The sequence below is a fragment of the Poecilia reticulata genome, chromosome 14 (assembly GCF_904066995.2).
Source record: "Poecilia reticulata chromosome 14, P_reticulata-male-v2, whole genome shotgun sequence".
Classification (NCBI taxonomy): domain Eukaryota; kingdom Metazoa; phylum Chordata; class Actinopteri; order Cyprinodontiformes; family Poeciliidae; genus Poecilia; species Poecilia reticulata.
The window spans coordinates 17,719,055-17,742,311 of record NC_088843.1 but is presented as its reverse complement, the minus strand read 5'-3'; the positions used below and the strand labels follow the sequence as shown (position 1 = coordinate 17,742,311).

The following is a 23,257-nucleotide window of genomic DNA, read 5'->3' as shown; positions in this document are numbered from 1 at the left end:
TTAGACTTTGTTCCATTTAATTATGGGCGTGTCACTCCAGGGGTGAAATACTTCCGCTCCGACCCTCACTCTTGGCCTGGAACAGTGTCAGCGCTGCGCGTCAGGTGATGTGAAGGAGGAGAGATTCTAATCAGCGGACAAGGTTGGCGTACATCGGCGTATGTGTGGGACTGTCTAGGGAGTGCCACTGCCAGCTGACCCGCTCATCCATCAGACAGGGTCCATCCATCCACCCTCCCCCCTGCTCACCTGCCTCCCCCACCGAGGCCTGCGAGTGTGGATCTCTGCCAGGCCCGGAATTTCCACATTAATTTCTCATCTGTGGCGCCCTAATGAGCTCCGCCTGCTCGCCCACCTCTGAGACCTTAGTGATTATCAGACAGGAGGGTGGCCATTTGTCAATGGCAAGAGGTGGCATTTACACTGCTGACCTTGCTGCCAAGGAGACGGGGAATCAAAATGCAGGAGAGGAGAGGCGATCAGGACAGACGGGGAAAGAACAGGAGAACAATTACAAACTAAGGGATGCAACGCAAACCCTTCAACATGAACACAGTTTTATTCATGAAGATGTAGACCAGGGGTGTCAAACTCCAGTCCTGAAGGGCCGCTGTCCTGCAGTTTTTAGATGTGCCACAGGTACAAAACACCTGAATCAAATGGCTTAATTACCTCCTCAGTTCTCCAGAGCCTTGCTAATGACCTAATTATTCTATTCAGGTGTGGTGCAGCAGAGGCACTTCTAAAAACTCGAGGACTGGAGTTTGACACCCCTGATGTAGACGTTTCCTCAAAGCCCATCTATCTCTTTTAGTCGAACACTCATTTGAAAACATAACAGAAAAAAAATCTTAAGGTGCATTTTTCTTCTTTTGACACGCGAAATTGGGCGGTGGTCTGTAAAACAACTTTTTGAGCTTTATATCATGTCATAGTCTCCCATGGCAACCATTCAGCTGTGCAAAACACGTGGTAAGACTGAGCGCTGCCTTCAAAGTGAAGCTCCTCCCAGGAGTTGCAGTTTCCAAGCTTCTGTCTCACACACCGCCCCTCCTTCTTAACTCCCCCACTCAGCTCCTCCAGACTAGCCAGTGGCAATTAGCAAACACCTGGTGGAACTGTGCATTATTACACAAGCTTCTACGAGCATAAACCTCATTAAAGGGTTAATAGAGGAGTGATGTTGTGATGACTCCCTGAAGGTGGAGCTTCAAAAAGAGCAGGTGTTTCTTAAAGAGACAGAGGCCCAATTCCAAGGAGTTAAAACACAAAGTCAAATTTATTTTAAGACATATCTGGTTTCAGTTGATATTTACATACACTGAATAAAAAGACGCAAACACATTTCCTTCCTCACCGTCTGAAGTTAAATTTGTCCAAAACTCTCTTGTTTTAGGTAAATTAGAATTACTAAAATGTCTTCTATTTGCCAAATACAAGAAAACTTGCCGAAAAAATTATTATTTTTTTTGCAACTCTTCTCAAATTCAAAAGTTTACATACATTTTGGTAATGAGTATGATGGATAGGAGTCTTTTAAAGTGTATGACTAGGGTCAAACCGTTTGGGCTTCGACAGTATACAGCATTTTTATAACAACTCAAGGTTACTTGATTGTGCTATAAAGTAGCACCAGGTGCCTGGAAAACTCATAATACTGCCCCTTTAAAGTGGAATATTACGAAGGAACATTCCCGTTTCCTATTTGTCTTTGAATTACTTCTTTGTATGTGGGTGTAGACGTGAGCCGGGGCTCGGACTGGTGGCGTGCGCCTCAGAGGGAGCGGGGATTTGCTGGTTATTGGATGGAGGGGAGCGGTGTAGGTCTGTGACACCCGCTAACCTTGGCCAGGACTACTGGGACTCCGGGGGCATCCATCAACATGGCAGCCCCTAGACCTAGACTGGAGGGGTGGGGGAGCAGAACCCCCCCCCCCCCCCCCCCCCCCACACACACACAGAAGTTGGCGGGGGGAGGGAAGAGAGGAAGAAAAAAGCTAGTAAAAATTTAATGCACTCCGCAGAGCGGTCATGTCATACTTGGTTATGGAAAATAATCCCAGATGCCTGCAGTGCTAAAATGGAGCTGTAATGTGCTCGCCTCCTAACCCGGCCTGACAGCCATGATGTACGACTACCATTACCGGAAAATATCACTTCAACTAACCCGTGATCCGGCTCCGCTAAGGGTCATATTATCCATGAGGAACAAATTACACTCCCCCAAAGTAAATACAAATTTCCTGCACTGACTGGGTACAAAGCACAAAGAGGGGAGTGGGAGGGGGGCGGGCAGGCGGGAACGTTACCTATGACAACGCTCTGCAGAGTGACAAGGATGATAAAGTACATGACAAATCACTGGCTGACAGGGTACTCTAGTGCAATCAGCCTCAGCCTCGGCCTAGCGAGCACCCACTCAAGCCTGTAAACACTACTCTCTTCCTTTGGAGGGGGGCAAAACACATAATCTTTTAACGCTGACAAGTTGCTCTCTCCTTTTTATTACTCATCCTTCCCACTGCGGTGAAGAGAGGGAGGGTTTTCGGGGTGGGGGTGTGGATGGGATGGAAGGGAGGTGGGAGGAGGAGATAAAACGGTTTTATGTACAGTGCTACTGAGTGATTGAGAAACACAACTCGTCTGGTGTAATTGCCTGAGGGCAAACACAGCAAAACAATAAAGGAAGAGAAACAGCAAATATATTACCAGTTCAGATCTTTATTTTATGTCAAGGACAAACAGATTCCTCGCGCCTGCTCTAAAAGCACCTCGGTTTCAACGAGGGCAGAGCGCGGCAAATTACGGCGCCCCCTGCGCATCCCGTTAACGAGATGCAAAACATTTCCAAAACACAATTTACAGCTAGCTAGTGACTGCTGATATACAAGGTAAATAGTGCTTACGGAAGGTGCAGTTTAATATCGTGCGGAGAAATAAAACTGAGACGAGGAAGAGCGAGTCGGCGGATCAGCTACTCGGCGCTGGTTCAGACTGAAGCGTCTGACTGACATTTTCGAGGTGCCACTTATGAGAGAGGGAAAAAGTCACTTCAGCATTAGCAAGTCCAGACAAAGAGAGTCTGAGAGCTCTTGATGATATTACAAAGGTGAGGAAACTGACCACTGTTAAAACAATTTATAATCCAGTGCATGTATTTTAAAATAAAAGCACTCAAATGCCGAAAAATTACAATAGTTCCTCTAAACTGTGTGAACAATTAGTGGATAAATTAGCATTTTATCAGCATTTGGGCAAATTTTCAAACTCCAAAGTGGATAAACTTGAATACTTAATAGGTTTAATCGTAACAGGTGGTGTCTATCTGTGTAATGAGGGAGGGTGTGGCCTAAGGACCACATTATATCAAGGTGTGCATAATTATCAGGAGCTTATTCTGTTTATCTAAATATGCCAGAAAAACCAGAATACACAAATTCGGAAAAATCTAAAATTGCCTAAAATCTCTCTTCCTAAGAGTTTGAGTTTTATTTGGTGGAATTTACTGGGGGTTTTTTTCTATCTACAATTCATACAAGAAACATATTGACATATTGAGAAAGTTATAACACATAACTTAATTTCTGGTTTCTATGTTACCAGCACCTGGTGAAAATGTTATGTCAGCAGCACCTTTAGATATACGTTTACTATGGAAAATAGTGTTCAATACTTATCTTACCCTCTGTATAAGAAGTTGGGATTTGTCCCAACAATCTATAATCTCACAGTGAAGAGAAACTTTTTTGGCTGATTAATATAATAATTACTTAACAGAGCAAATGGTTGATACAAAAAAAATGACACCAAGGACCACTACTGGTACTTGTGCCAGTTTGAGAAGCACTGATCTTCTCTGTCATAGCGCTGTTCTCTGAAACTCTTAATGATGGGAACTGCGGTTATAAATTAACCACAGTCTGTTTTACCGTTCCAAAATCAACACTCAGCTCCGTTGTACATGTATTTGTAAATGTCCCAGCATTCCAGTCATGCTACCATGCAAGCACAGTTCTGCTTTGCACAATCAGCTATAAAAAACAATCAGTTATAATGAGTTGACGATGAAGCTATGCACTGACTGTTCTTAGCAGTCAGAGTTGTTGATTACAGTGAATTATTGTAGCAGCTCTAGTCAACAGGCGTACTAAAAAACGGGACTGGATGAGCCAGAACCGATCTTAACGGATCTAATTGGACCTAAAACTAGATATTAATATCGGTATCTATCCTGACATGAAAAGAAGTTTAAGCGTGGGTATTGGTCACAGTTTGCTCAATCCAAAGGGCAATTCTATTCAGTCTAATTCTATACTATGTGCTTTGAGTGACATCAGGCTTTATTATTTATTTTACATTATATTTAGAATCCCTAACTGAATTTCCTGAACCATTTGCGAGGTTTGTTGCAGATTATTTTTTTATATGTTTGACCAAGATAGACAAATTATTGCATTTGTCAGTTTCAGTTTCTTTATTGGTTGTTATACTCCTAATTGCACTGAATGAACAAATTAAAGTCATATTATCTTCACATGTCTGACCAAGCCTTTGAAGCTATTGGTGTATTTAAGTGTGCTGTAATGGTGCAGAGTTATCACATACATTTGTAGTTCAGTACATTTATGTCCATGTTTAAAAATAGACACGTTTTCAGTCAATTCAGTGCCATTTTTCTGTATCGGATCGGCATAGATCGATACTAAACTTTAGGTATCGGTAGGGAAAAATGTGGATCGGTGCATCCCTACCTTAAGCATGAATGCATCTTTTTGAGCACGTTTTAGTGTGTTATCCAACCAAGAGTGTGTGAACTATACATTCTATTACAGCCTATAAATTATTCTGTAATTGCAGACTGCAGAGACTAAAGTGCATCTTCCAGAAGGAAATTAGGGTTTTCACTTCACGATAGTGGCCAAGGACTCAGAAACCCAATCTATGTGATGCTGAAACACAGAATTATTTTGTCATGTTTCCTCTAAGAGCATTAAAACAGAAACTTGGCTCTCCATTATAGACTGCTCTTCCCTATGCAAAACCACTGGTTGGGAACCCCTAAAACGGAAATGCTAATGATAATGCACAAAGAGCTAATAACGCTGGTGGTGTGTGACGAGTAGCTGCACTGAGCCTTCCACCCACCTGTCTCCCAGAATGCTATTAACATGTCACGTTGGAAAGGGGGCCCCATCCTACGGGTCACTTTATAATGAGCAAATGCTCTGGCTGTTTCCAGTTCGTTCAGACACACACACATGCGGGCAAACACACACGGGCGTGATCGTCTGAGATGTGAATAGCTGTCTCTTATCGGAGCCTGGCAGCTCCCTCCGACACGGGGAGAGAGGCCTTCTTACACCAGGCAGGACGTGATTTCTCCCGGGGACGCTTTTTCCATTTCCTGCTTTTGAAGGGAAACTAAATAAGCCACGTTTGTTCTCATCTGAATACATTTGACCCATTAAAAAATGACTCGGCTCTCCCGTGTGTTTCTCCGGCGTGGTTTCGCGTCGCCCACAGAATGCAAATGTTCTAGGTGGCTGGCAGGAGCAGATAGGGGGCAAGAGGTGGCGGGGACTCAGGAGGGGGTAAAAGTGTTGAGAGGGAGCTCCAATTACCCCCCAAGACCACGTGAGTCAACCCTAGTCGTTGGGGTCTCCTATTTACTAATTCACTCCTCTGTTACTTTAATACACAATTAATCAATGACAGGAAGGTGTAGTCGGGGCTGTTCATCAGGCGCGTAACGTGAGCCAGGGTGAATTAATACAGTCACTGTGGGGATTACAGCTTACCACACTCTCTCTCTCTTTCTCACTCTCTTCCTGAAACAAAAAGGAATTGCCACCGAGACAGGAGCAATTTAAATCGACAACACTGAGTAATGACTCAATTTGCAGCACAGTCTAAACACAACAAGCAAATGGCATTACTAAATCATTAGAGAGCATCCAGAGCTCTAGTTAGAAGTTAGTGGATGATAAAGCTGCTTTTAGAATCTTTAGGGTGCACTCAAAACCTTACAAAACATTTGGATCAAGCTTTTATTAATGCTTACCATTACCGGGATCCTGTGAATACCAAAACAGCAATAACAGTTCAGGGAATTCATTACCGTGTTTATTTGTCTTGCTCGGTCCAGACAAGCGGCACATGCTAGGTGCGGGTAGAATAAAGTGGTGGTAAAATCCTACAGTTTAAAACAACCGGAGAGTCTGAATATATTGCATTTTTAAATTCTGAATGAAAACAACGAGGTGTTTATGTGATGTTCACACTGAGCTATTTTAGGAGCGGCACGGCTTCTTACTCCAATGAGTCAGTCAGTTAATTTCAAATTAAATTTCATGAATAGCAACCCGGTGGAGATAGCTTAAAGAAGAAACTGTTTAGGTTGCTCATTAGCTGCGTTTCCATTGCAAATGAGCGCAGATCGTTAACTATATTCTGCTAGTGTTATACCCCCACCCCCACAATTTTACAATTGTGGTGTTTCTATTGAATACGAAATGAAATTAAAATTGCACAGCAATACGTTTGTTCATAAGTCATTAAAAATCATTGCAACACTCATATGAGTTATATTCATAATTCAGCCATGGCACCAGCGCTCATCATCTATCAGCCATTGCGTTGGAGCGACAAACCCCTTATACTTAAGAGCAGATACCTATACAGTGTTTTGGGGAAATTGTAGTCTGTGATTTTACAGAAAAGCCGAGAATTCAACACGTTCGAATGACACGCAACTTTCAATGAACTGTGTGATGCAGTGACACCTTTGGTGGAGCCGGCTGCACATTGCCTGAAGAAACAAAAACAAACCATTGTCCTCCTACTACTTCTTGTCGTCTTCTTTGTTGTTTCCGCCAGTGGTAACATTCAGCTGTTGATCATTTGACTCGTGTGATGTGAAAAAGGTTTTCTTTGCAGTTTTGGAAAGTACATCTATTTTGATGCGGCTGAAGAATCGCCTCATCCTAGCGTCAAAACGTATTTATCTATTTTTTCTTTAGTTTAAATTAGCCTGTTTCCATTAAAATAATTTATTTTTGTAATTTCATTTTCGGCAATTTGTGTTTAATGGAAATGCAGCTAGTTTGAGTAGCGTGAGCAGTGACTTTTACCTTCTTGCTTCTTGCAATAGTTTGCTGGATTTTTGGCTCATTCCTCACAGACAGAACTGCCGAAACTACCCAGTTTGTGGGCCACCGTGATCGTACACACCTGTTTCAGCTACGCCCAATAGTTTTCCATGGGGCTGAGGTCACAGTTTTGTGATGGTCACTAAAAAGTCATTGACATATTTGACCTTAAGTAACTTTGTAACTAATCCCTAGAGGTCCACTGTCCATTTGGAAGATCTTTTGTGATCAAGATTCAACCTGGCAGATGGATCCAGATTTCCACATAATGTTATTTCCTTCTGATGCCACTAATTTTGTGATGAACATCAGTTTCTGCAGCAGTAAAACAGGCCCACAACATTATGCGCCCACCCCTTTACCTCACAGTATAACTGGTGTTTTCAGGCTTACATCCCGTTTGCCTCCAAACGTAACAATAGTTTTTTTAAATTATTGTCAAAAATAAAGTTTAGATTTTGTCAAAGCATGGGCCATTTATATTTTTAAAAAACACATTTTTTTCTAAATGCATTTACAAACTATATTTTTTCATGTCAGTACAGGACTCATTTCACCGTAGACAATGACACTTTCTTACCAATTTTAGCATTCTTCTTCACAAGGTCTTTTGCTTTGTTCAGGTGTTGATTTGCACATTTCACACCAAAACACATCTCTCAAACACACAGAACTCGTCTCCTTCTTGAATAGCATGATTCCAGAACATTCCGATGTTGTTTATACTCGCATATAGTTGTTTGAACAGCTAAGTGGTACCTGGTGCATCTGGAAATTCTACCCACATAGATGAATTAGACTGTGGAGGTCAAAGTGTCGCCTTGCAAAATATCCACAGGCGTGCTTCCATTTAACTCAATTAATCAGAAGCTTACAAACCATGACTACATCAGCTGCACTGAGTTTGTAAAAAGTAATACAAATTCACTGCTTATACAACTCTAAGCTAACAATTAGTAGACCATGAACAGACAGTCTTAAAGAAAGAACTAATCATTGGGACACTAGCAGTGTTTCTATTGTAAATATGTGCAAATCTTTGTCCATATTTACGCTAATGTCGAAAAAACACAATTTCTCAGTTGCGGTGTTTCCATTAAATAAGAAACAAAATGCACAAAGTGTGAGCTAACTGTCATAAATGACTCATAGAAGCAGATTTGATGTTTCACAAACTTGAAATCTTCACTGATAAAAACAAAACTGTGTGAGAGAAGCTTTAACGTTACAGGAATGAAAATACACAAAATACAATGATTTCCATTTAATTAAAAAGTGATAGACAAATACAAGAACTGGATCTCAGACTAAAAATACCTCAGTGATGGTTTGATTTGAGCAAAAATCACCACTCAAGAGAATTACAACAGTCTCATTTAAAACACCCCCCAAACCCTAAAACCCAGATAGATTTAGATTTTGCTCCTCATTAAGTCATTCATAATTAATGTATAAGTAATTAAGGCCTTCTAGTACTTATTAAGTTGACGTTTAATTCTAATTACATGAAATCCTCAGTCTTAAAGATGGTCTCAGTTTGAATATTGCTGAATATCTTGACGCCTGCAGCACAGTCACTGGTGTATGAAGAGAATAGCAGGCTTACCTTGTCTTCCCGGTCACTCTCTGTGTCACACTGCAGAAAAAGAAGAAAAAGAGAAAAAAAAGACAAGGAAGAAATTAAGAGAAATGCTTTCAGGCTCTTTGTTTATATAAAACCTGCTCATAAAATGAGTGCCAGATTTTAATTCAAAAGCGACTTATTGCACATTCACAGCCACAGTAAACACATGATCAGACCAGTTTATGAGAACATGCAAGAGGAGCACGTTCGCCGTGAGCGGCTGCGGCCTCGTTAATGCCGAACCCCGCGAACTGCGAGATCCAGCCGAGTCCAATCCCGCATCCACGGCGAAAATCGCTGCTCAAGGCCGGGAACGGCACGACGACAAAGAGGAGGAAGGAACTTTGCGACGGAGGGAAGGAGAAGGAAAAAAAAAGGTGGCTGGATTTCATTTTTTCGTTCCAATTTCAATTTCAAGGTCCACTTAATTCTTTATCAACTAATTAGCGCGATGCTGGGTGACTGGCGGCCCTCAACGCTGTGCATATGGCTGAGGCGCACAGAAGCACTGGAGTCGGTAATGAAGAAGGCACTGGGGGTGGAGGGATTGTGGGTAGGGGGCCTGGCACAGTGTGTGGGTAGGAGTGAACTGGTGGGGATAGAAAGGGGGGGATTGTTGGGTGGCGATTAAAGCAGGAGTGAAGAAAGGAAGGAAGGAGAAGGAGGGAGAGATGATTGACAGCCTAGGGAGTGAGCAACAGAAGGCCTTGCCTGTTATTTTTTCCCCCTTTATCTCCTTTAACTCAAAGGTAGCTGGCTGGCTCTGAGGCTGATCTGTTTCTCAGGCTGGATGGCGAAGAAGAAGAAGAAGAAGAAGAAGAAGAAGAAGAAGAAGAAGAAGAAAAAAAGAAGCAAGAGGAGGTGGTGGTGGGGGGGAGCCCTGCGAGCTCAGCAGGAGCATTGCATCCAATTTACAGGCCTGTCCCACACGGCCCCAGGGGCCGCCCGCGGCACACTGCCATGATGGTCAGCTCCAGCAGCTCATAAATTATGCAGAGGCAATAAACGCACTGGGCAAACACTCCACAGACGCTCTCCTGCTCCATTTCTGTCTCGCTCTTTCGCTATCACCCGCAGCATTCTCCCCACCCTGCGTTTTTTTTTTTTAAAGAGGCACGCAGAGGACCTGCAGCCCCCGCGGCCTGTCAGAGCTGACGGAATAAATGTGGATAATGACAGCTAAGTGCAGATCATCATTACGCGTTAGCGGGGTTGTCACGATCCGATAGATTCCGATCCGATACCGATAACGAGCACAAAACCTGATGCTTCATATAACATGCTCAGATTTTCTGAACGCGCTCAGCTGTTTCTAATAAAGATCCCAAAAAAAATTTAAAAATGTAATCGAGAGCAAAGAAATATTTCCACTGTGCTAATCGCTGTAGTGAGTAGCAGACAAGCCAGCAGAAATTTAGATAAAAATGACCTTGAAAGCGTCGTGTTCCTGTTGAAAAATAAACATCAGTTAGCATTTAAAGGGGCAAGATTATGTATTTTCCAGACATAGTAGCAAAATTCAGTAACTACGCTGCCTTCAGTTAGGAAAATGCTAAATCTATCAAATGTGACTTATAAGAAATTTGACTTCGTAATTTAACACCTTGGGTCTCTGTCTCTTTAAAAAGTCCTGCTCTTTCTGAAGTCATCACAGCATGGTTGTTAACCCTTTAACAACATTTTCACCAGCGTTTCACTAAAAAGTAGTTTGCACGATGAGTTCAGCAGATGCGCAGTTCCACCAAGTGTTTGCTAATTGCTGTTGGCTAGTCTGAAGGAGCTGAGTGGGGGAGGGCTGCTCTGTGAGTTGTAAACTAGGAAACTGTAGCTTTGAGGAGGAACTTTGAGGAGGAGCTGAGCCTCGAAGGCGGCAGCTATTCCACCCAAGAACAGCTGAATGGTTGCCATGGGAGACTATAGGATTTCTCAAACATCCCTGGAAGAATTAAAACATTCCAGGTATGTTTTCGATGAGGTAATAACATTATATAATGAAGCTCATAATAGAACCCACTAATAACCTTGAAGGCTATTAACTTAATTCAGTTTTTCAATTAGTTGGAAAAAATATTTCTTACGTGTAAACAAGCAATACCAACCATCTCCACAAATTTCTTCATCATTAGAGATTTGTGATTTCATACTTTAGTATTATTTTTTAATCTGAGCATCTCTCTGCTGCCGGCCGTTTCATGACAACAAATCATACAACGCAGAGAAGGAGCCATAGCAACAAAAATGGTTTTGGAGTATTGCTTACTTTCAATGTCGCTTATAAAATAAGCAATATTCAATATTGTTTATTTTGTTAATGTGTGGTTTTGATTTAATTTCGATTAATGAAATTAGACTGTAATTAATGCGATTAAAAAAATTAAAGGTAAAAAGTCATGGTAATTTTATTTATATAGCACATTCAGCAACAAGGCAATGCAAAGTGCTTAAATCAAAGTCCATTACTCATTTGCAGTTTAAAAAGACTTTTTTAGGCCTAAACTTTCTAGTATTTCTTAATGAAGACTGTCAAACATTAAAAAAAGAGTGGGTAAAGCTGGACTGAAACTCTGGCAATTTCTGACACGACGTCTTTGCTAGTTGAGCTACATGCACATTTGGACGGTGTAGTTGCTGCTATAAAATCAATGACTCCCACAGGATGACGGTAGAAATTCTGATTTCCATGTTGCAGTTCTTCCTCAATTATTGCCAAAAAAACCCTTTGTGTCTTATCACCTTATAGGATAAGGTGTAAGATTTTCCTGCACCTCAAATGTTTATGAACACCTTAAAGAAATATGTGTGTTGTTTTCCTCCACCATCTCACCATGTTTAACACTTTTCTCATATTTTCTCTCAAGTAAACATCTTCACACATCATACTTCACTCTATCTTTGCACATCGTTATCACTGCTGAAAAACCCAAATGAAAGTTGTTGTTTTTTTTAACTATGGCTGCTCCATTGGCAAAATACCTCAGAACAATCCTTCTGCCCTGGCTGCTTTAAAGAAAGTGTTTTCTCAGGCTTTAGCTGTCACAGTTTTAACCTCCAAGCACCTGCTCACTGTTTTATTATTCTAAGTCATGAATCAAGTTGAGAAGATTCAACTGCAGTTTACAGTGGACCCTCCTAACCCACTTCCCCTGCCTTGTCACAGTTTAGTATTCAATGATTCACCTATTTGAAAATTTTTATAAAGAATGGGACTCTCTTTGAGAAAATTCTGCCTATTTGCTGATTTTTTTTTGGAGAGTTTATCAGAAACATTCGAAAGCAGATGTTACTAGGTAGCTCAAACTTGATATCGCAAAGCAGTGAATCCAGGAGCGCCATTCACTTTCTTTGGAGCCGATCGGCCACACCCCCAAAAGTCAAGACAAGGAAGACTGTAGATTTTACCTTTTGAGGAACGATCTAGAGTCAGCGGGCAGCTTCAGTTATTACATCTAGGAACTAGTGATCAGGCCCAGAATATGGGTGTAGTGATGGACTCTGACCTGAACATTCAGAGTCACATAAAAACAGTTAAAAAGCCGGCATCGGGGTGCTGTGGTGGTGCAGGAGCAAAGCACAACCCAGGTATTGAGGCCTTAGTCCTTGTGATGGTGGTGGCAGGTTTGATTCCCGGCCTGGCGACATTTGCCAAATGTCTTCCCCCTTTCTCATTACCCAGCTCTTTCCTGTCAAATTACTTTCAAATAAAGGCTACTAGAGCAAACAAAACCTTAAAAAAAAGCAGACCTTTCTACCACTTGTAAAGCATTTCTCGCACTAGAAGACTGATGTTACAACAAGATCTAGAGAAACTCATCTACGTACTTAGTCGCATTGATTACTGGAACAGTGCCTTCTTTCTGTAGCTCAGAGAACTTACTTTAAAATACGAATTTTAGTTAATAAACCACTGAACATATCAACCTTCCACACCACTCAGGTCTTCTGGTTCTTGTCTGCATCTCCAGAACCCGAACCAAACATGGGGAAGCAGCTTTCAGCTTCAATGTGCCACAAATCTGGAACAAACTTCCACTGATGGATTCGGTGCTTGGCAACAAATAGGTGTGTCTCCTTAGCGTGTCTCTTATATCGCCTCCCATGCAGGGCTAACTAATGCAGCAGCAGTCAAGATTAGTTCCCATCAGATCTTCCTGTATGTGACATCAGTAGTGTGAGAACGCGCTCATTAGCTCCTTCTTTTTCCCCCGTACAACACACACGGTGAAAACACCCGGCGAGCAAAAGGGTTTAAATAATGGACATCATTTTAGTTTCTTCCACTGCGTTGTGATCCACAAAAACACGTCTTCTGTTTTTCTATCATGTTTTTTTTCCCCCCCTTCTTCCTTTCTCTGCTCTCTCGCTGTGCAGCCAATTGCTTTGATTGCCAAGATAGAAGCCGGCTAGAATGACTTGCCCTTGCTTGTGAAGCAAATGGAACATGCTAATGGAACTCATCGTATTACCCGATGCAAAAGTGCCATAGCTCATTACTTTAAGATAAAAGGATATCATTGTAGACGGCGAGCAGAATTGACTTTCTGTGCTGCGACTTGATGATGATTTAATCAACTGCTCTCTTTCACTTCTCATCCCCGTGCCTGTCGCTTTTCGCAGGTGCCACTAAACGAAGCACTCACACGGCTAGTGGGGGGAGAGAAAAGAAAAAAAAAAGAAATTGCTGTCATTACTTTCTTCCCTGCGAATAGAGGTATGCAAATTTCCCAGAGCGACAAAGGGTGGCAAAAAGAAAAAAAGAAAAGAAAAACTTAATAAAATGGAAATACCTTTATAACGAGGAAAGTAAAAAATCCTGAGATCAGACCTGACAGGCGAGGGCAGGCAATTCGATCGTCCTTTCACCGCGCACAGCAAAGCCGCCTTGAACTCACCGCTCAAGCGGAGGGCGGAAAGCAACAAATAATAATACCTCTAAAAAGATAAAAACACATTTCGGGCGCATAAGCGAGTCAGAGCTGTCACTCACTGATAAGTGATCAGAGTGAACTAATGCGATCCCCCATGCAAAACGTAGCCTTAGGCAGGCGGGAGCAGAAGCTCTGCATATGTGCGATTTTTTTATTTTATTTTTTTTTTACTTCTTAGCAATTCTTTCACCAGAAACAGATTAAAAACTAGCATAAGTTCTTGGCATAACACGCACAAGCAACTTAGAAGTTGGATATGCTTTAAAAGATTACTATAGTTTGTGATTAATATTTGATGTTGAACAGTTTTTTGAGGGTAAGGGTAACAATTGAAATTTTTAAATATCAGTTTTAAATTTCTGGAAATTGGATCTTACCTGACCAGATCTATAATCCTGTTGAGTTTAAGATTTAAAATATCATCAAAACGGCAAAAAAAAAAAAATTAGATAAAAGAACTGAGGGATTACAGTGATTTGCACTTTTATATTTTTTCCATTTCACAACCAAAAACTTGTATGTATTTCACTGGGATTTTATGCGATAGAGCAACCATTTATGAAGTAGAAAATAAATGTTTCCTTTCTTTTCCTCCCTCAAATCAATATCTTAATAATGTGGCACATAGATATATTCAGCCCAGATTCAACACCTTGTAGAATCACCTTTTGCTAAAATTACTGCTGCATAAATGTCTGGAATTCTCCCTGTAGTTTTGTGGGTTTGATAAATGTTAGGTTTAAATGCCTCTTTTACTCAACTTGCTTTTTGTTACCTGTTCATGTCTCTGTTTAATTTTATTTTGTTTTAATCTTTGTTTAATGTGATGGCTGGTGTAATTTGTGAAGCTTTTAGGTCGACTGTTGCAGTTTTAAATGTGCTAAACAAATAAATCTGACATTGACAATGACATTGATATTGACCTCTATTGACCCCTTTGTGATGTGCTCCTAGGCCTTCGTCATGCTGGGCTTCCACAGAGCAGCTGGTTTTATACAGAAAACTAAATTACATTTGGGTAGACTTTCTTATTATGTGGCATTTGAAGACTATCCTTCTGCCTTCATTTTGCGAGATCGGAGAAATTGAAAATCAGCCACCGAGTCATTTTCCTGTGAGAAGAGCCCGACTGACAGACCCAGCGCCCAGGTCACATCTACGTGTTGACAACAGTCGTCCCACTTTTGCTAACTTAGTAATAACTTTGTCGCTATATTAGTGTCTTTTCAGACAAAAACTAGTGGGTTTTTTTCAAACGAAACAAAAATAGTATTGAGCCGGCTGCCGATTCCAGCTAGCTAATCTGCTGCTGGAATCGGCAGGTCAAGCTTTTTAAACGGAGGTGATCGGCTAGCAATCTGCAATCGGTGCACCCAAAGATTTTATTTAGAGGCATCAAAGGACAGCTGAAGTTCTGCATAGTGGTGTAGCTGGTAGCATAGAGTTTGCAGGTTGTCCCTTTGCATGCTGGGTACTCCGGTTTCCTCCAGCAGTCCAAAATCATTATTTTAGTCGGCCTCTCTAAATTGGCTTTAGGTATGAGTGTGTGGATGGTTGGTTGTGTTGCCCATGACGCTAAATGGACTTGTGCGTATAGACAGTGGATTAATGCTGAACACCATGTATCATTTTCCTTCCACTTCACAATTATGCAGTACTTTGTGTTGGTCTATCGCATAAGGCCACAATTACATGCGTTGAAATTTGCACTTGCAAAATCACAAATTTTAAAAAGTTTAAGGGGAATCATTGCTCCTCTGTAACCGGGGACTCGTCAAAGCAGCAGTGATGTACAGTAAGGAACACACCAGTCCCGCGAGACGGCCGACAAGGAAAAATTATACTCTATCCAGGCCCAGCGCTATTTGCACAGCACCACCATTATACCGTACAACTAAAACCCAAGTGTTTAGTTTAAGTAACACAGGAATGTCAAACATTAGCTTCAGCTCTAAGAGCTGTTGATGTTGGCTCGCATCCGGAACACTTCTGATTGCTCCTCTGCTTTCACTCAGGCCTCTCTTTTGGCTGAGGGCTCTTACAAATTTCCCTACATTCTGTCCAAGCAGAGAGCCTTTTGTTTATATTGGTCTGAAAGTAGGAGTAAATTATTCTTGCACTAAATCCTCTCCAGCTGAGTGTAATACTGGCCCAGTAGAGGGGAAACGAGCGGGTTGGGAGATGAGGGGGGGGAACCCAAGGAGCCACGGGCTGAATCCTAAGCGGCGCAGCCGCAGTGAGCGACGGAGCTCACCAAAGTCTGGCATAGTTACCCACAGAAAAATGTTTGTACTAAAGAGGTAACCACATCACACAGGCATGCGTGCAAGGCAAAGCATGCCATGCTCTCTTGGCCAATATAAGCCCTTGGAAATCTACAGCTTCACAAATGCTAGCAGATGTTTAGCAGTTTAGGGGGTGGGGGGGGAAACATGATGTGACAGTGGCAATTTTTAAGGTCAAAAGAGCAGGACTTGTAATTCTCTGTTGTTTGCGTTCTTATCAGATGTCTGTAATGGATTATTTCCTTAAAGGGGCAGTATTATGTATTTTTCAGGCAAATGGAGACCTTCAGTTGTTAAAAAAATGCTATATGTCAAAAAGAAAATGTGACGTAATTTAACTAATTGAAATTGCGCTTCTGTCTCTAAAACCTCTACCTTCAGGCAGTCATCACAACATCGCTCCTCTATCAACCCTTTATCAATGTTATGTTATCATTGTTGCACTAAAAAGTAGCTCATATAAAAAGCTCAGCAGATGCACAGATCCACCAGATGTTTGCTAATTGCTGCTGGCTAGTCTGAAGGAGCAGAGCAGGGGAGTCGGGGGGAGCTTGGAAAATGCATCTGCCTGGAAGGTGGTGCTCGGTCCAACCTGGCGTGTTGCACAGCTGAATGGTTGCCACGGGAGATAGAAGGATTTCTCAAACATGCATGAAAGAATCAAGGCAGGAATGTTTTTGATGAGAGAATAACGTTATTACATGATGTAAATCTCCAAAATGTCGATTTTAACATGATACTGCCTGTTTAGGAGGTGAATGTGCAGCGATTGCATTAAATGACATCAGCCCTGGGTTATTGTTGCTGGCTCACCGCAGCCTTAGAATTAATTACGGCTGATGGGGGCTTCGTTAAGGCGCCACCAGTCCACAGAGTGTGGTTTGTGTTTATCAACCTGAGCCAGGTTGTCCTGCAGGATGGCTGCAGGGGCTGACGCCTATATAGACACCAATCTGCCTCCGTGCCTGAAGAGTGGGATAGACAGCATGAAGGATGGCAGCCGCTGCCGGGGTCAGCTCTGCCGGCGCCAATTTGATGTGCTGTCGTGAAGAGCCCCCTCATTCCCTCCTTCCTGATATAGCTGAGCGTCCTGATGGTTTTCTGATGCAAACAGTCGCATGGCAAAATGCTTCTCCCCCGTCTTTCCTCCTCCTCCTCCCAGTGCTTCTTCCATCCATCTGCTGCTGGGGCTTGGGCGCCGCCGACCGCCTGCCTGTCACAGCGTGCGTGGAAATTAGCTGGGGAGGAGGCGCTCGCTTGTGCTAATTACATTTTAATCATTGGAAATGTGTTGGCAAATCAAGCCTTGATTGCCATCTTGGAGCCCAGCGCTCCTCTCTGCAGGTTGGGGATGAGTGTGGGGACGGTTTGCGGGGGCCTAGGATGCATCCGAGCCCAGACCTGCCAAGTTGGAAGCCTCTTCCTCCAGCATGGCTTGATATGGCGCCGTGCCTGGCCTACTGCTGGGTGAAGAGGTCTGCCACATTATTCATGGGGAATAGAGAGAGAGAGAGGCCAGGATGGTAAAATGGAGATCTGTGCCATGCATGTTTCCCAAAGTCCCCCCACTCACACCTCCCACATCCATCCATCCATCTCTCCCTCTCCTAACTCACTCCCTCTTTCACACCCTCACATCTCAGTCTGTCAGCCCCACCAGTGTGAATTAAGGAACAACAAATAAGAGCTGGGAAGGAGAAGACAGGTGAGTTTAAGGTAAACTGCATTGGATTTACCCCAAAAAACAAGAACTTACAACAAAATTATGTCACTTTAAATGTATTCAGATTATTTAATTATAATGAACAATTTTCACATTCAGCATGTGGTCCAATGAAAGTGGGGTTGTGAGCATCCAGATGTCTACCAAAGAGGTGCTAATAACAATAGCTGCATTTTCCATTACAAATTAGCGCAAATCTTTGTTTACGTTCTGCTAATGACGAAAAAACACAACCTTGCAATTTCAGTGTTCACAATAAATAAGAAATGAAATTAAAATCACATGTGATCACATGTAAGCTTGTTCACATCATAAGTCATTAAAAATCATTGCTATGATGTATGAAAACACTTACATGAGATGAATACATATTTATAACTCAATCATGGAGCTAGCGCTCGTCATCTGTCAGAGGAGACGCCGGCGTCTTTTGACTCGTGTGATACAAAAAAAAGTGTTTCTGTTGCAGTTTTGCAAAATGTCTTCTTCACTCAGTAACAACTTAAGTACCAAATAGCGGTCTGCGTGGCCTAGCAGAGTGAAGAGTGTGTTCACCGAATGGAAAAAGATTGAGGTTTTAGAGTTAACAGATGATTACCAGCTGGTTTCTTGCCGCATGTCTTCAGTAAAGGTGGAAATAAATGTGCCATAAATGGTTACTGATGTCTATACGTTCAGGGAGTGGAAGCAAATTCAACATGACACCTAGGAAGCATTAAAGTAAGGAAGGTTTTGCGAGGCTGACACTAAACGTCTAGTTTCCACAGCAACTGTTTTATGTCAAAAATGTATTAGGAAAGTGTAGATCTTAAAAGAAATACCAAACACACCTTGAGTGTTTCAGAGGTTCATACGGTCACACACTGACAGAGAGAAACATGGTTAATGTTTCTCTACAAGCCAAAATGCTTCATTGGGTCGAAGCAGACTTCTGCCTGAATGCAACTTGCTAAGACCACTAAGCAGGCCAACATCTGGCTATAATTTCCCTTCAAATGTAAATCTCTGGAACATATCTAACTTAAATACAAACTTTGGAGAAAAGAAGCAAGAAACAAAGCCTTCTGTTAAATAATACATTCATGGTCTGTGGCCTCGGGTTTCTACAGTCTTAAATACTCAAATTCCCCAGTTAACTACAGAAGGGGGCAAAATCAACTCTGAATGTTTTCAAGATCATTTTCAATAAATGTCTTTCTTCCTCTGATCCTAAATTTTTCAAAATACCATTTTTTTTATAACTGTTTAATGCGTCTTCAATAATGTGTAAATGAAGAATTAAGTCATGCAATAGACAATTCTAAGACAATCCCAACTGGAAAGGACAGGACTTGATGTTGGTGGACACATAACGTGGCCAGAACCTCCAAAGATGGTCGGTGCAGCTGTACGGGTCGAGTACATAAAGCGAGAAACCTAAATTTAAGTGACTCAAGAAAAAGCGATGAAATAAGCAACCAAAGAAACCAAATAAAACCATCTCTGGCTAACGTCTCTAAAGTTAGCATTTGATTTGTAGCTTATGTTTTACTATTTTTTTAAAGAAATGTGGACTCAAATTAACCAGCTCAAAATCTGAAATACTTTTCAAGGCAAACCTTCACTGAACATAAATTCTTTTAATACCCCATGTGGAATCTTCATTCAACAGGTGAAAAACAACAGATTGCATTTTCAATGGTTTTTGACACTTAAAACCACCTTAGACAGAGACAAAAGCAAAAAAGCACAACATAGAGATCTGTCAAACCTGGACTGAGTTACCTTACAGTCCTTTGTAAAACCTTCACTTCCTTGGGGAGAACAAGTCTTTGTTAAAATATTGTCTTGTTCATCTCCTTTAATGACTTAGGATGGTAACTGAGTAAATATGAAAAAAATAAAAACATTCTTTTTTAAGACCTATGCAAGAAGCACAAGAGCGAAATGTGGACGATAACAGATCCATCCCCTTTTTGTTTTTTAGAATGTTTTTGGCTCCAGTGGCTTTTATTTGAAAGTGCTATAACAGGAAAGTAGGGTAATGTGAGGGAGAAGAAATGCGGCAAAGGTCAACGGGTCAGGAATCGAGCCTGCGACAGCCACATCGAGGACCAAGGCCTCCCTTATGTGGGTTTTACTTTACCCCTGCGCCACCACAGCACCCCCAGATTTATCCCCTTAAGCGAGGGTGGGGTATCATAAGATATTGTTGCAATACTGGCACTTACATTGCATGGGATTATCATCAATGCTCCTATTATTTTCAACGATCCCATGTGACGTATCACTAATACGGTTGGAAACTGTACGAAAACCACAAAAAAAAAAAAAAAGAACAACTACCTCTTACATCTACCATTAGCTACAACATTTGTGGTTTATTTTCACTGGAAGTATGCCCTGCAAAGGCTACGACCCTCTGCTGTCAAAAAACATAAACCTCCTCTGCTGCCGCTGCTCCCTCTCCTCCCCTCCCTGCTCTCTCTGCTCTGACTCATAGCTGAGGGGGGAGAAAAACATCAGGATTAGGTTCTGTGCCTCTAATCACTTAACTCCTCACACCTGATGGCACACTATTAACTTTGACTGTCTCCAGTGACCCCGCGGGTCGTTGCCCATCACATCAAGTTTTTATTAGGGAATTTTCCTCATCATTAGCCATGGCCTGGAAACGAGCCATTAATATTCATACTGGCAAACCAAAATGAGGTCCCACTGATTTTCCATCATCCAGGCTATCCGCGCAGCTGCTGCCGTTAACAATCACCGCAGTGCTGCACATTCGCCACGTATCATTACAGAGCTCCATAGTTGTTTTTTTTTCCTCCTTCTTCTTCTTCTTCTCCTCCTCGTGCCGCCATGATGGGAAGGAGAGCAAGGTGGAGGAAGAATGCTGTGAGGCTTGTAGTCAGCTTGCAGCTGTCTGAGAAAAAGTGGTTCTCTCTGCCAACAATCTGCCCGGGAGTAATGCCTATACCGGCGGCGCCGTCAGAGCTAACAACCCCTGCAGGCTCTGCCAGGTACACAGCTGATATATGCAGAGCTCCCTTTGCTCTTACATTAAAGAACATGCTGTTTAAGAGTCTGGCAGCAAGGAAAGTGTCGCTTTGAAGAGGTCAGAAATCTTGTACAGGATGCCGCCGTATCTGGAGATCAGGCACGGATTCAGTTAGAGAGCAAAGCTTTTACTTTCGACGGCTCACAAAGTAGGTACAATTCAACACCGTGTTGTGTGTACCTTCAAGAATGGCTCAGGATTAGCAAGTCAGATCTGTTCAATGGCTTAACACAAACAGTGAAACGATCAATCATTTGGCAGCGGCATCGTATAAAAGCATCTCAGATTGACAGACAATGGTTCAAAGGTAATAGCTACGCAAAACTTTGACAATTTTGAGCTAATATAAAAAAAAATAAAATTTTCGCAATTGCGTCGTTTCCATTAAATAACACAATTAAAATCACGCGCAAATACGTTTGTTCACACAGAAGTCATTAAAAGCTACTTCCAGTCTTTTTTGTAGTTGGTGCCATTGGCAGTGCACGTCATAAAAAATGAAGGCAGTTCTGAAGGGTCCAATTTGGCCCAACCAAAGTGTGTGGTCAATATTATTTTATAAGTCAGTTAGGACTCGAAGGAAATGCACCTTATGGTTCCATAGTGGTGGCTTATGTCGGCACATATTACAATGACAATCCTCTCATGTGTTACCATAGCAGTAACACATGAAAGCCCCCAATAAGTTCCTTCCCTACAGTACTGTCCTGCTGATAAGACTGACATTTTCTCCTAAAATTTCAGCAGCCCTGAAAGGAACTGATCGTACGCAGGTGGCCGACATCATGCATGTCAGAAAGTGGTGACGCCCTGACAAGCACACATACCGCAAAGTCACTTTCCACTGTTAACAGAAGACGAAAAAGTATCTGACAGCTGAGTTTGAACGCAAATAAAACAAGAAAATGATATCTGCAAGTGAAATGTATCATTTCTCGAGCTAATAAGTGGGACCACACCCTGCATTCAGTTACAGATGGGGGTGTTTACCCTGAAAGGTCACTTAGGTTTCACGTGATATTTTCTGCTAGCGTTGAAAGCGTTTGTTTGGGAAGTGTTCGGTTACCTGGGTGCGAAAATTGGGTCTTGGACGGACTGCGCAGCTGACAAGTTTTGAGTAGAACGAGGACATGAGGCGAGATGCTAAAACAGATGCAGCCTCTTCAACACCGTCTCCCAAATAATTAGAACTGCAGTGACAAAAACACTTTGTTATCCTCCTGCTATGATTTGCTAGCTGTCACCGCGCACATCTGAGTCGCCTCATTATACAGAAAGTAGTCAAATAAAAAGCCGACACGGCACACTCTTGTCAAGATTCTGTCTGCCACACATGCAAACAAGCGAAGATGAATAAACATTAGCTGTTGTCGAGGGCTGGTCTTTGAGCCGCCAGGCTCGCGAAGATCCGCTTTGTACAAAGTAAAAATATTTAATCTGAAAGACTGTTGCGAGGCAAAATGAAATTAAAGGAACCCATGCTAACTGCTAAAACAAATTACACACAGCACGCCAAATTACATTTGCTCCTCCATCAGCGAGATCAAACGAGCCTAGTTTGACTCTCCTGCGCTAATGATTTCCTGCACTCACCTCCTTTTTCATCCCAGGGGTGTTAATAAACACTCAGTCTGTTTTTTTTTTTTTGGTTTGTTTGTTTGGTTTATTTATACATTTTCCAGCTTTTCTCTCCTCATCCAGCCCCCCCGCCGCCCCTCTACTCCCTGGTTCTCTTTGCCCCTGCCGGTGGTAGGCCGGCTGAAGCAGATGGATCTAATGTAATCCCACGGACAGCGGGCTCCTGAAAAATGTGCTCAATTAAAGCAGGATGAGCCCAGTGGGAGCATCCCTGGTGGGGCGTGAGGTGACTGACATGGTCTTTTGGTTAGGATTAATTAGCATGTTAAGTAGTACAGGATGATAGCGAGCTGAAAGCTACAGACCCGACATTTAACATCTATCAGCTCACAATATCAGCACCACAAAGGTTCTAACCAGGACGGCCTCATGCAGTGTTCAGACTTATTTATTCTCCGCACAAAGGCTTGCAAGTGTGTAATCGAAGCATTTTAGAGGATAGTGCGCAGCTTCCAACACGTTTTACGTACACCGGTATTGTTGAGAAAATTGCGACAGAAATAAGCATAAAAAGCTTTGTTGACATTACAAGAGGGTCCTAAATTATACTTTTTGAAATAATGTGTCTTTTTCTGTTGCTGTTCAGCAGTAAACTATCAGCAGGAGAAGCATACCAAGTTATTACAGGATGACAGCCAGAATCGTGGCTAACCTCAGCCTTAAGTGAAGGATCTCTTGGAGCTGACCAAGCTTGAGGACTGAGAAGGAACAGCTCACTTTGCTTAATGTTAGGATTGAAGCAAGATGTGTTCTTATCTGGAACAAACAAAAAAACAAAAAACTCCCCAAAAATCCAGAACTGAGTTCTTTGAAAGCTGTATTTTTGACTTGTTTCAACGCATCATATCAGAATATTTGGGGTGTAATGAAATAT

The 23,257-nt window shown here is 42.1% G+C and overlaps 1 protein-coding gene across 14 annotated transcripts in view; it reads right to left on the bottom strand.

Moving 5' to 3' along the window:
* Positions 1-23,257, bottom strand: part of auts2a (activator of transcription and developmental regulator AUTS2 a) — a 359,733-nt gene that overhangs the window by 121,141 nt on the left and 215,335 nt on the right. For all 14 annotated transcript variants that reach the window (XM_008428210.3, XM_081615290.1, XM_081615291.1 and 11 more), the window contains one exon: positions 8,755-8,784. In XM_008428210.3, coding sequence (XP_008426432.1) covers positions 8,755-8,784 — 30 coding nt within the window. The remainder of the gene's footprint in view (positions 1-8,754; positions 8,785-23,257) is intronic.